We start from the raw sequence: 13480 nt of genomic DNA on the forward strand, positions 1-13480 counted from the left end.
CCCAAAGGGCCATTTTTTTTAACGTTTTGCATGTTACCTTTATTTATTAAATATCATATTCTTCACACTTAAACCATAAAATTCAATTCAACAGCAATATTATATAATTTTAAAAAAGCATATCTTTAGATTTTCCGATACATAGTCTCGCGCGCTAGAGATGAAAATGTCTTTTCCCTCTTCCCCTCCCCCGTACAATGTTACCTTTGCTCGCTTTGAAATCGTTAGGTTTCTTAATCAAAAACTCATAAATGCTTTACGAAATATGAAATAGATAATAAAATAAATTCCCAGTTCCAAATTTGGGCCTCCAGATGCCTATATTAGGATGGAGGATTACTTTATTCAGAATTTCATGGCTCTAGGTAACGTTGTTTTATCACAGTGCGAGAAACATTCATACATTCTGCAGATTCCTCATTATTTAATTTCTTTAAATATAATAGAGTGCGATAATACTTGGTGGCAACGATTTGAAAAGTGAAACGCCATTTATTGTGAAATGCCACAAAATGGCAAAACGAAATTAATAGCCCCTCTGGGCTAAAATGTATTTTTAAAAGTATCACACTAGTAGTAGTACAGCTACTGAAAAAAAATATTATAAAGCTGTTTTATAATTTATTTGTTTTATTTTTTATTTTACAGTAGTGTGAATTTTTCGCATAATAATGAATGACATTCCTTTTTGTGTTCACAGAATTATTCGTAAGGTATTCAACTGTTAGATTTTAAAGTAAACGTAATTCTTGCTGTACATAAATCGAGTAGAAGCTTATCGGATGTCTATATTTGTATTAAATGAAGAAGGTTTTTTAAAGCATACAATTACAATTTATAATTTCAGGAATAGTATAACCTTTCTTTCAGTAGAAATTGCAATCTTGTTTTCTGAATGTGGCTCCAAATACTCTCTCAGTTCATCGCAAATTAAAATAACTATAAATTTTGGCAATCTGAAATATGCAATGAAAACATCTTTTGGCAGAGCAAAAGCATCAACATATTTTCTATAAATTCGCCACCAATTCAGAGATCTAGGACCGTATTCTTTGTTTAAATATGAAAAAATCAGCGGCGAATACACATACAAAGCCATTGTCTACTTAGTACGTCAACAGCACAAACCTGATTGACGACGTGGCAACACTTTTTCACGCACTTTCGACAACTTCTATACTCAGAGAATATAGGATGTCGGGCAGACCTGTTTTTTATTAGCAGCGACATCTGGCGGCCCACAACTAGCTGTCGACTCTCGTAGCGTAGAATAACCGTCCAAGTTCGAGTCCTGGTGAGGGTATTGCCCATTTTTCAGGTTTCCTGCTTCAAAATAACCTAATGACTCTACAGCAACACCCGAACTAAAAGGTGGTGAAAGATGATTCTTCACCACCAGGATTTGGCGACTGCGTCCCCTAATCCCTAGTTGCCCTTTAAAAGGGGGAGCATATTTTATCCCTCCTTTCTGCATACCTTCGTTGTGTACCAGTTAGCACACTCAGCACGTATTCGAGAGGTCCAGGTTCGAGTTCCGGCAAGGGCATTTTTCATGTTTCCTGCTTCAAAATAACCTAATGACTCTACAAGACTCTTATCTGAAATGATGAAACTGCTTACAAATACTACTGGGCATACAAAAATTTACTAAAATTTTTCATTTATTCATAGTAAATTAAGAAATTTTAGGGCTTTGAAACAGTAACAACTATCTTCAACTTAGAGTGAGTCTGAAGGAAGGTGAATTTGCTGCTATGTAGTCTTCAAATAAACATTATAACTTCACTGCTTTATTTTAAATATACATTCAGTGTACAACTCTCAGCATTTCAAGAAGTTATTTGTTATTTTATGTGTTTCTTCCAGTTATGACCACATTTAGATTTAAAATTAGTTTATGCCATAACCAGTTTTAATTACTATCACAGACTTTGATTTATAGTATGCATTCAGTTTCAATTTCAAAAATTAATAAATAAAAAATAACATTTATTGTTGTTTAAATCAAATTTAGATCAGTCTTAAATATGAAAATGTAACAGCATATATTTTATCATTACATTCTTCATATCTAGTTGCAAATAATGAAACTTAATCTATAAATTCATTAAGCTTTAAAATGAATGCTTTACATACATTTGGCATACTTCTGAAAACTCACATGCTCGTGTTGTATGTTTACATTTTATATATGTCTGCTACCCATTTAAATAAATGACGAATGCAAAACAAGAAAAATAGAGACTGAATAACAGATTACCTTTCTTGATACAGCAGCTGGGATAAGAAAATCATTGTTTAATTCAGGAATTAAACTGCTGTCCAACAAAGTATCTTTGACAATTGATGGAGGCGAGAATGTTACAGATGTATCGCCAACAAGAGATTTGCTCTGAAAAGGGAGCTGACACTGTAACAGCTATGCAAAATAAAATACTTCACACAAATTCACAAATTTGGTTCACAGAGTCTTCTGCCACTCTTAAAAAATGACACGCGGGCACAAGTAACTGATTGATTTGCTGATCCAAGTCATCAAACATTACATGTGATTTTGGTAAACATTTAAATGCCTGTTTTTAAGTCAAGAAATATTGAAATTGTGTTAAAGGGAAAATATGATTTGGGGTTCTTTTCTCAAGAAGGGAAGAAGGGGATAAGCATTAAGAGGTTAAATATGTCATTAAGTTTTTCCTCTGAAAATATTAACATAATCAGCTTAAAAGAGCAGCATTCTAAAAATAATTACTTTCTGAGTAAACTGTAACAGCATGAATGGTATTTGCATCTGTATAAAATTTCTGTATAAAATTTCAAGAAAAATGGGAGAAATTGTGATCTTTAAAAAAAAGTATTCTTTTACAAACTTCATTGTTCATAACTTTTTGAAATTGATTCATAATTCATTTTGATATTAAATACAAAAAACTAAAGAATTATATTTTTTCATTAAGTAAGAAAACTACATTTAGTATAACTGCATACACTGCTTCACTTAAAAGATTTATTTATAGATTTTGCTTCATTACAACATTGCATGGTTACAAATGTAAAAAATATATGTTAATTTTTTTAAGAATGAAAAATACTCACAGGTGTTTCAGGACTTGAAATATCTCTTGCCATATATATAGCTGAATCATCACTTTCTGACATCCATATTTTATGCAAAGCTTTACGAGCTCTTTTGACAGGTTGAACATTCTAAACAAATAGTGGTGAAATGTTTTACTGAAATACTAGCTTTATAATATTAATTAAGTAATTTTTGTATGTTTAATTTAGATTAATTCAAATCTGATTTCCCTTTACAGGAAAAAAAAAAATAGTTGCACAAAACTATGAAAGCATTTCTTAAAGCATACAGTAACTTCATAAAAATACCTAAAAAAGGGAAAGACTTTTACATACACGTTGTGAAAATGAATATTGTCTCTCCCCTCTTTCTTCCCCCCAAAAAAACTTATTTATAACCTTTCCCAAAAAATTATTCTTTACCAAGAAACAAAAAAGTAATTGAAAAGTTATTAGACTAAAACTTTTAATAAGTGAATTTTGCTTAAAAAAAAAAAAAAAGAAAGAAAGAAAGAAAGCAAGATCCCCCATATGGACTGTACAGTATCACTATCAAATCTCTTTTAACTGCAAATTCTCAGAGCTGATTAATAATTGACTTTTCCTCACTCTTAGAACTGTATTTTATGGTATTCTGGACACTTCAAGGAAAAATCAGTTCTAGGGCTTTAAAAATGAAAACTTCCCAAAACTTCCAGCAAGTTGCCAAGTTTGCAAGAAATCACTCAAATGTTGCCAAGCCCTAAGGAGAATTTCTGCCCATATCTCATGCTCTAGTTGAATTAGTTTAATAACTTAAATGTCACAAAATAAATGGTAAAACTATTAATCTAAACGCAAATTTAAATTACTCAATATCACAACAAAACACCAAAACAACAATGCAATCAAAGGGATTAAATATTTACAGAAATTTACAACAATCGAGTCTCTACCATATATGATTTTGGAAATATTTTTAAAATGCATTAAACATGGTCTTTGGTCAAAAAACATGTTAAATCTATTTCCAAAAACTAAATTGACACCATTGTCTAAATACTCATAGGCCATTAAATACAGCAATATTTACCTCTTTATCTTTCACAGTAGTTTCAATGAAGGTTTCCATTTCTCCTCTTTCATTGAAATAACCTTTTTTCAGAGAATTTCTAATGGGAAATCTCTATAAAGACATGATTAAAAATTAGGATTGAACCACATTATTTAAAATTACTAAACATATACACTGAAAAGCTCCTGTATTAATTTTCACATTATTATTAAATAATTTCATAACCATACATAAAATTAATGTAAAAATATTAATATCTTTACTATATGATTGAAATATTTATCCCATTAAGTTTATTCAACTGATATTAAGGTCACTTTCCCTCCCCCCCCTCAAATTATAAATCAATGAATTAAGACCTGCTTCACTCCCTATAAATGGCCCCTATATTTTTACAGTGCAATATAAACAGTGATTTATGTTAAGTTTTAAATCCACTGCAATTCTGATTTGCATAAGCATAACATACAGTTACATCAAAATAATGAATGGTCAAGAAACAGCATAGGAAAAAGATCTACACTTCTGCCCCAAAACCAAAAGTTAATTCAGTTTCTCCTTATGTGTTAAACTTTTAAACATAAGGACTCCGCCTTTTTTTACAAAAATAAAAGTTTTACAGATTCTTGTATAGTGGCTCAATAATAGCTGTTATTTGTTGCATATTATCTTACAAATAAATGAGTAATAGAAAATTAGAGAGGTAATTAAGCATAGCATAGTAAAAAAGTGAATGCTTTCAGATCACATGAGAGATGTCTTTACACCAAACTAGTTCAGATAAGTATTTCTGCAGCATATGAAGAATACATAAAAATCCTATTCTGCTAGTCCTGCACTTTAATATTCCCCCTGGGATGAAGAATTTTAAACATCCCGTCTCTTTTTTTTCCCCCTCCCAATTTTAAACAAATTTACCATGAGATGGATTACTTCAATAAGAAATTTAATACATAATATTCAATAAAAAAGAAAAGGTATAAACCTCATTTTTGTCAATACTGCTCTTTGACATGTCACCAGAAATTTCTTTCAAAGGAGTCGGTGTATGAAGAGATGCATTCAACATGGGAAGCTTTGGTGTTTGCAATACACTAAAGGGAGGGAAAATTAATTAACTTATACTGAAATTTATCATATTAAAAAAATGAAATGAGAAAAGAGTAAAAGAAAATTTCTATAGATCAATGATGCAAGAAACAAAAATAGCATACCTTGATGATCCTCCTTCACCCAAGAGATCATACAAAGAATCATACAACTGAACTGTATTCTTTGGGGTTGATGTCAATGCATTAACGGGGCTTCTTACAGAAGGGCTGTTTAAAAACTGTGAAAAAATTAATTAAAAATATTAAAATTATTGCTCGCATATGGTAGTCTTTACACGAAACTAGTTCAGATAAGTATTTCTGCAAGTAATACAGCAATATTTACCTGCAAGTAAGTAGGCAGTAAGAATCAAATTCATATTTATACATAAATCAAATTCCATACTACATTTTAAAAACTATTTACGTGATTTTACAAACAGGTTTTTTATACCTTTAAAGTAAATTGTTAGAACAACAAAAATATGTTACAGATTTGTCAGTCACTAAGGCAATTTTCTAAGTTAAAACTTCCAGAAAAACAGACTTTTTGGTGGGGAAAGGGTACAGGAATAACTATTGATGCCAAGCTAATATACGCTTTTTTCATTCATCCTCATATAGATAGTATAATACCCAACAAAAAAAAAAAAAAAATCTTTGATAGATTTTTATACCTGGAAGACAAACAAAATCTCAAAAGGATATGATAAATTACTTTCAGCACACCTCATAATTTGTTAGGTAATTATTTAATAAATGTTCATTGTATTGGAATTTTAAGCATTATGTTTTTCAGTATTTAAAATTTTGTGCATCTGAATACTAAATAAGGTAGCAGGCACAAAAATTAACACGAGTAAGAATCATTTGACAGCTTTAAAGGATGCTGAAACTAAAATAAAGTGAATTTTAGGATTATTTTCTTGATAGTCTTTATTAGTTTAAAGATAATCAAATTGTACATATCTATGCAATTTATCAATTTTTATATATTTTGTAATTTAAATTTTTCAGAAAATTTCTTGATACCTAATGTTTATCTAATTAAATAATTTCTTTAATTTGTCAACAAAGACATAGCTTCTTCTAAGACATAACTAACACGAGTCCACATACATATAACAAATACTTAAGAATGTCCAATTTTGACTTTTCTGTGCTTGAACTCTTAACAGTGATAATAGCAATATATTTAATAATAAAAATAACTGTAATAATAACAATTTATTTGAATAAGAAATATAAAGGAGTATTGTTTAATAAGAATAAGAATTGTTTAATAAGAAATATAAAGGAGTATTGTCAATTTTTATTGTTAAGCATAATGGCATAATATTGGCAAAAATATTATGGGAATTGGTATGGCCCCAAATCATTTTAGATTATTATCTCTAATTTATGAGCATGCAAAAATTCTATATTACTTTGAAACCATGGGAAAAGCTAACAGGTTTTTCTTTACAAACAGGAAAAAGAGAAGCAATGAAAATTAAAATGCAAAATACAGTTACTGGGGGAATAATGCATTTAAAGCATGGAAACAAAAACTGTCACTCATCTCATAAAAATATCAAACACTTTAAAATAAAGCAAAAATAACTTAATGTATATATTGCAAGTAAAAAGCTTCCTGAACAAAAAGAAGTGTTATTAAATTCCTGGAAATGTGTTTATCACAATCTAAGACAACAAAGCAGATAAATACCAGACATTTACAGGCAGCAGATATAGCTTTAAAGAAATTACTGTTATCAACCAAATCAAACTACTCATATATTAAACTACTTCTGAATACAATTTTCTCATTCTTTAACCATGAGACGAAAGAATCAGAAATCATGTATCTCAGTTCAAAGTAAATCACTTTGTAACACATAAAAGAGAATCTCCTCATGCTTCACATACTATGGTTTTACACATGATGACCTAATTTACTAAATTACATTGAATTATAGGCTAACATCTAAAACAGATAGTAATGTAATTAATAATGTCATTAGATACATTTTTATTTACTATACAGTCTGACACAAGCTGCATTAGTCTGTTAAGCAAAGAACTGAACACAGTTAATCAAGAGTTTTTAAAGACCAACTGCTTTTACAGCAGCCATCAAACACAATTATTACAAAAAATAAATAATGATTTTAAAAATATGTCCAGTTAGTACAATTTCATGAGTCCAACTAGTAATTTATAATAATAGAGATGAAGACCTGTATTTATTGCTTTTAAATCACTTTGTAAATCAATAACATTGAAAGAAAAATTAAATAGCTTATGCTTTCTGAATGGCAACACACTGGCATGTGGAAGCTAAAAATATTTTATTTCATGCAGTGATAACACATTTCTTTTAACTCAATGAGTTTTCTGATTAAATTTGAAACATAAATATCTTACACTTTGCCAAGAAGCACCACATTCCTTTTAAATTGCTGAATCTGTAAACTAAAATTTCATTAAAATCTGATTAAAATATACAAACTGAATCAAAAAACAAATTCAAAATTTGTACTTCAAGGAGCTTCTGTTAGGTAGATCAGTGTGTATTTAAATTTGGTAGTTCTACATGCTGCCATTTTCCTACAATGCAAAGAACAAACTTACATACAGATTCTTTATTGCTTAATAACAGAGATACTCAAGGAGCAACATTCCACAGTTTTAGGAGACAGCTCATATGGCAACTGTACAAACTCAAACAAAACTTTTTTACTCGTGCAATTGAGCTACTAAAAATAACTAGATAAACTCTCAGAACAATATAAAATCTGAATTTTTACAACTAGTGTAATGGATAAGAAAGCCCAACTTATAAAGCTGATTAATTTTTTTTTTTATATCAAGGCTGAGCAAATGATTTACTGAGCTTGATCACAAAACTTCAATCTGACTAACCAACTGCTTATAAATTGCACATGAAAAGATAATTAATTCCTAAATTTTGAAGAGAAGTGTATAAAGTAAAACCCATTTAATATGATTATTCTCATGCAGATACAAAGATTAAATAAAGTTTTCAGTGTCCCCTCCCTCCAAATTATTCTGGTAACGATATTTCTTACATATACTTCCCGTCTATCTTAAATCAATATTTGCAAATTCTTTCCCTTACTACCTCAACAATATGAATTATAATAAATGAGCATTATTTCCATTCACATACTGTGTTACAAATAGAATGATCTGGATAGTAACTCTTCCCTATTAGCTCAATAAACCTTTTTTTTTCCCCCTGCAATGTTAAAGAGTTTGAGGGAAGGGGGAAAATGCTCTAAAAATGCTTCTCTTTTGATTGCATTAAAGTTAGTTTTTTTGCTTGGCATACCTTCTGCACACATGATAGAAGGCCTGTTATGTCGATTTATCAAGCCCTATGGTTCCAATGCATGATAATTTCTAAAGTATCACGTTTTTCATTATATTATTATTCCCAGGTCAGTCAAAAAACTTCTTTGAAAACAAGTAATGATTAGCTTACTCATTTCCTTTGATGTTATATATTTGAAGTATGGATAAGATATTAAAATGCATTCTATATATGAATATGCAATAATTTTTCTTTTCTTTTTTTAAATCTTTCAACAACTAGACTAATTGTATTTTATTTCACTTATATCACAATGGAGAGCATTAAAATATTTGATGAGGGATTCTGTGCTATAATTCAAGATTTTACTGCAGTGTCCCACTTAAACATTCAGTTCAGAAACTCTCCCTCTATTCTGCAAATTTTGCATGTGCATATAATCATAGACCAGTTTATATATTCATAGAAGTATTTTTGCTAGATCAGAAGAAAAACAGGTTCAATAATCAAATAATTTTATGTTTCTGACTTTTTTTTTTTTTTTTTTTTTTTAAATCATCTAGCCGCTAAAAACATTTTTGGATTTCTATCTCAAATGCATTAACTTCCCAAGATACATCTCATTGATCAACATATCTTTTTTTATAAAAATGGATTAAAATACAAAGGAATTCCTTCTGAGCAAAGGAATTCCCTTGTTTGACCACATGATTAAATTTGCCATCTATGTTAATATAAGAAATGACGCATAAATTGTAGTACAAAAATTTGCAACATAGATTTGTAAACATAAGAAAAGTTACCACAATAAAATCCTTCATATATGTATAACCTTAGATCAGGACCTCAACATCAAATCTGGCAATCTTAAAAACTTTTATATTAGAAAAATTTTGATGCTACAATGGAAATATTTGCATATTCATAATCTTAAATTTCATCATAAATAATTACTCCATTTTTTAAAATTAAGAATTCTGCTCTTTCAAGCCTTAGAAAACAACCCCAAAATCTCTGAAAAAATATGATTCTGAAATCTTGCATGAGTGATGATGCAAGTGATGATGCACACATTATAGTTTCTCTCTCCAACAAAACTTAAGCAGAATGATGAAATAATACAATATGACATCATTTAAAGCAACAATGTTGCATTAAGACTTTTTAGTTATAATTTACTTTAACTCATAAAAAAGATATGTATCATTAAATCTACAGCTCATACTTAACATTAAATACTAGCCATATTCAATCTACATGGGAAACTAATTGCAGATAAAGAAAAGTTAGTAAGATTTTTAATTATCTTACCTGAGAAGGAGAGAAAGTGAGTGGTTTCAGAGGTGTATTACATTTGACAGGTGTGGAGTTCTGAAAATAATTATGAATTTCAGAAGTTGCTGAATAAGGCTCCGGAGAAAATCCATTTGATTCATCACTCAAAGATATTGGCTCCTTTTTAATAGTAATATTTGGAGGCTTTATGGGAGAAAAATTAATATTCTGAAGGGTTTCCAGAATTTGAGGAACTAACTCTGGAGCTGGACTGGGAGCTGCACCTTGTGAAATTAAATTCAGCAACTGCTGTTCAGTATCTAAGCTAATATCTAATAGACTTTCTTGGCCAGGTTCGGTCACAAAAGATGTATCAGATGGAATCTATACAGTAATTAAGGGATGAAATAATGTTATAACTAGAAAGCTTATACTAAGTACTACATACAGCTTTTGCAATTACTTTCTTTCTATATTATACTTCTCTCTGTCCCATAACAATAGTAGCAATTGATGAATTTAATTTATCCCATAATACTAGGGGGGAAATACAAAATGCAACATTTACTATCAAAAAAATTAGATTAAATTAAAAATAAATTTAAAATATTACTCCTAATTTTTATTCAAAGTGTTCAGATAGTTTCTGGGTTTTTCAATAATTTTTGTTACTGCATTTTAAACTTGTAGGCATGATGCCTTGGCTATGAAGCTTTAATTTCACTATATGCCCAAACTTAAAACTATTGGAGCCATCATTCTTCATTGCTTCCAGCATGACTTGTTGAAGTGGCAGAAACATATTATCCAGTATTTGGGGAGAAATATAATCAAAGGCTATGTTTACTGTTTTTATGGTGCTTCTTCGGCCAAAAGAAAAATGTCTTTCTCCATAATCTTTGCATTGCGGCCACAGTTTTGTTTTTTAAACGAATCAGCATTAGCATAAAATTCACCTTGGCAATTATTTTTGGAAACACATTTCCAAATTCTAATTATGATCATTCTGCTGCACGTAATTGTTTTGCACCCTTCTGCAATTTTTTGTTTTTCTTTTGATGTATTAAGAGCTGGAGAACTGGAACTCAATATTTGCTTGAAACTTCTGTCCTCCCCCCCCCCACCAATCTTACTTTTACATTGGGTTGATATTATGCTGAAATAAAACTATTGATTTTGATAAGTGGATAAAATTAGATATATAGTTATTATTCGAAATAATTAGTTAGTTTAAAAATCAAAAGATGTATCAAAACAAATGACAGATTCCATGAAACATTGATTTTGACTTAAGGCTTCACAATTTTGTGCTAGAACATAATTTACAGATGCATTCGTTAAAAATTCACTTGCTATTATTATTAAAAGACAGAGGGAGTACATAAATCACTCGTTAGTTAAAAGATGTAAGTAGTTGCAAGATACAAAGTATTCATTAGCAAATAGTTCACTTCATTAGTTGGATTGAATGACACATAAATGCATCATGCATATTTTGTTTCAACTATTTATCATGATATTTAATTATTTCCCTGGACCATAATTCAGTTCAATGAATTTAGATTAGATCAAAACATTTAATGAGATTCAGATGTCATTTTTTTACTATGAATTCACCATCAACTAGAATTATTTAAAAATATCAGTTATTTAACATGATGTGCATCATATCATGCATAAAGAAATAACATTGTCAATTTGCATACAGGTTTGTTAGTTGCACATATTACAATTATTTTAAATTCTATTAACACTCAAGCTTTAATTTACTTAATGTTCATTATTTTCTTGGCTTTGGTCACAATAATTTGCCCAGACCAGAGCTTTATGCAAAATTTAAATTACATACAAAAAAAGTTAGCTATGGCTGGTTTTTAACTGCAAATCATGCTGTTGTAGAATCACAGCAGAAATTGCTGACTTGTGATTAAATGTATCAGTATATATAAATGAAGTTCTTCAGGAAATGATATTAACAGAGGTGTGTGATTCTGTTCAGAAGGATAAAAGGTATTAATATGTAAATGAATAAATGTATTGTAAATGAATTCAGGCATTTTTATCATGTTAACCACAAAATGATGCTGCAGACAGAAGCTGTTAGCCTATTGTTAAATTTGAAATCACAAGTAGTGCAATCTTCTTTTGTACATTATTTTTAATTTGTAACATCAGTTTTGGAATTTCTAACTGTTGATTGACATTTAAAAGTCTTCATTTTCTGACTGAGGCAATAGCTCATTGAAACAGTTTGGATAGCTCACACTAATTAGGTTAGGTTAGAAGTACAATACCCGAATTATGTTTTGTACAGAGGTAATGACTAATATTTAAATGAAAACGGTACAAATTTCTATAAATGATTATATTAATGGTCTTAAAGAAAATTATATGAGGGCAAATCAGAAGTAGAGACAAATTCTACACAACATTTATAAAAATTCTGAAAAAACGAATATATTAGTTTTCTGCACTGAAGACAGAGCACTTAGCTGTACCATTTCACTGGCTTCTTTTTTCCTTCAAAAAACATTTTCCAGCCTCCCTTTTGAAGCCAGTTTTGCACAAGTCTCATGCATATTGGTAAGGTGCTCGGGAATCCCCGTCATCCAAATTTTATAATGCTGTAGGTATCAAGAACAATGGCTTCTGCGTATTCATAGCTAATTTTCATGTGTGTAACCAGTTCTAATAGCATTATTCAGTGGTTTTATCTAATCAAGAATTTATTCTCTGGACCTGCACCTCCTGGACTTCAACTTTCAAGCTTAATGCCCATCTTGCTTTTCAACTGTTACTCTCACTTTAAATCCATCTGGTCACTCATAAACTTTTCATTCTTCATGGTACTTGTTCCATAATGAGCCAAAAGACAGTGATGTATTAATTCCTTTCCTTAAAGAAAGCTTACTATGCTGGTCTTCAGCAATAGTAGCAGAGTAGAGGATCTATTTTTCTGCCCTGGTTACTACCTGAATGAAAATGAACAAGTTGTATTTACTGAGCTATCCGTCAACTGGTGAAAGCACGTTGCACTATGTCAGCTCCTTTCTCTAGCAGTTACCATGTAATTTACTAATTGTCTTACTTTCTGATTCATTTACATACATGCTTTTTGGTTTAGCTGATCAGTGAAAACTGAAGTTATATCACAGAATATGAAACACACACACACGTGAAATGTGTGTTATGAAACACACAACACATCAGTAACACACACACACACACACACAAAAAAAAAAAAAAAAGAGAGAGAGAGAGAGAAAGAGAGAGAAAGAAAGTTCATTTAGCATTTTGCATTAACATAACACGACAAAGAATATGTTAAAATACAGAATTCATACAGTATTTTAAATTACTACTACAAATTCAAACTATCAACAGTCATTAATAAAAATGAATTTTTTTAAAATTTTTCAATAAAACATCACATTTTAATAAAAATATTTAGACTCAATAATAACCTAATTCAGAGGGAAAATAATAATCAGTCAGTTTGTAGAATCAAAGAAGTAAAATATCACTTTTTTTAACCAGTTTGTTGAGCATGAGGGTGAAAATTTTTTTCCAAAGAATTCCAGTTTAAGCTTCTAATACAGAAAGTATAGAACTTTATTTAATGATAAAATTATAAGCCATACTTTCCATATAAGCTACTCATATATTTGG

At 29.8% G+C, this 13480-nt stretch overlaps 1 protein-coding gene across 1 annotated transcript in view; it reads right to left on the reverse strand.

Moving 5' to 3' along the window:
• The window catches only part of LOC118183736 (uncharacterized), a 93818-nt gene that overhangs the window by 24301 nt on the left and 56037 nt on the right, over positions 1 to 13480 (reverse strand). The window contains exons 11-16 of the mRNA XM_035353335.2: positions 9848 to 10195; positions 5344 to 5459; positions 5115 to 5223; positions 4148 to 4240; positions 3094 to 3204; positions 2261 to 2392 (exon numbers count right to left, since the gene is read on the reverse strand). Of these exons, the coding sequence (XP_035209226.1) occupies positions 2261 to 2392; positions 3094 to 3204; positions 4148 to 4240; positions 5115 to 5223; positions 5344 to 5459; positions 9848 to 10195 (909 nt within the window). The remainder of the gene's footprint in view (positions 1 to 2260; positions 2393 to 3093; positions 3205 to 4147; positions 4241 to 5114; positions 5224 to 5343; positions 5460 to 9847; positions 10196 to 13480) is intronic.

Source organism: Stegodyphus dumicola, chromosome 2 (assembly GCF_044657685.1).
Source record: "Stegodyphus dumicola isolate Sdum_Otavi_A_Nest chromosome 2, ASM4465768v1".
Taxonomy (NCBI): Eukaryota; Metazoa; Arthropoda; class Arachnida; order Araneae; family Eresidae; genus Stegodyphus; species Stegodyphus dumicola.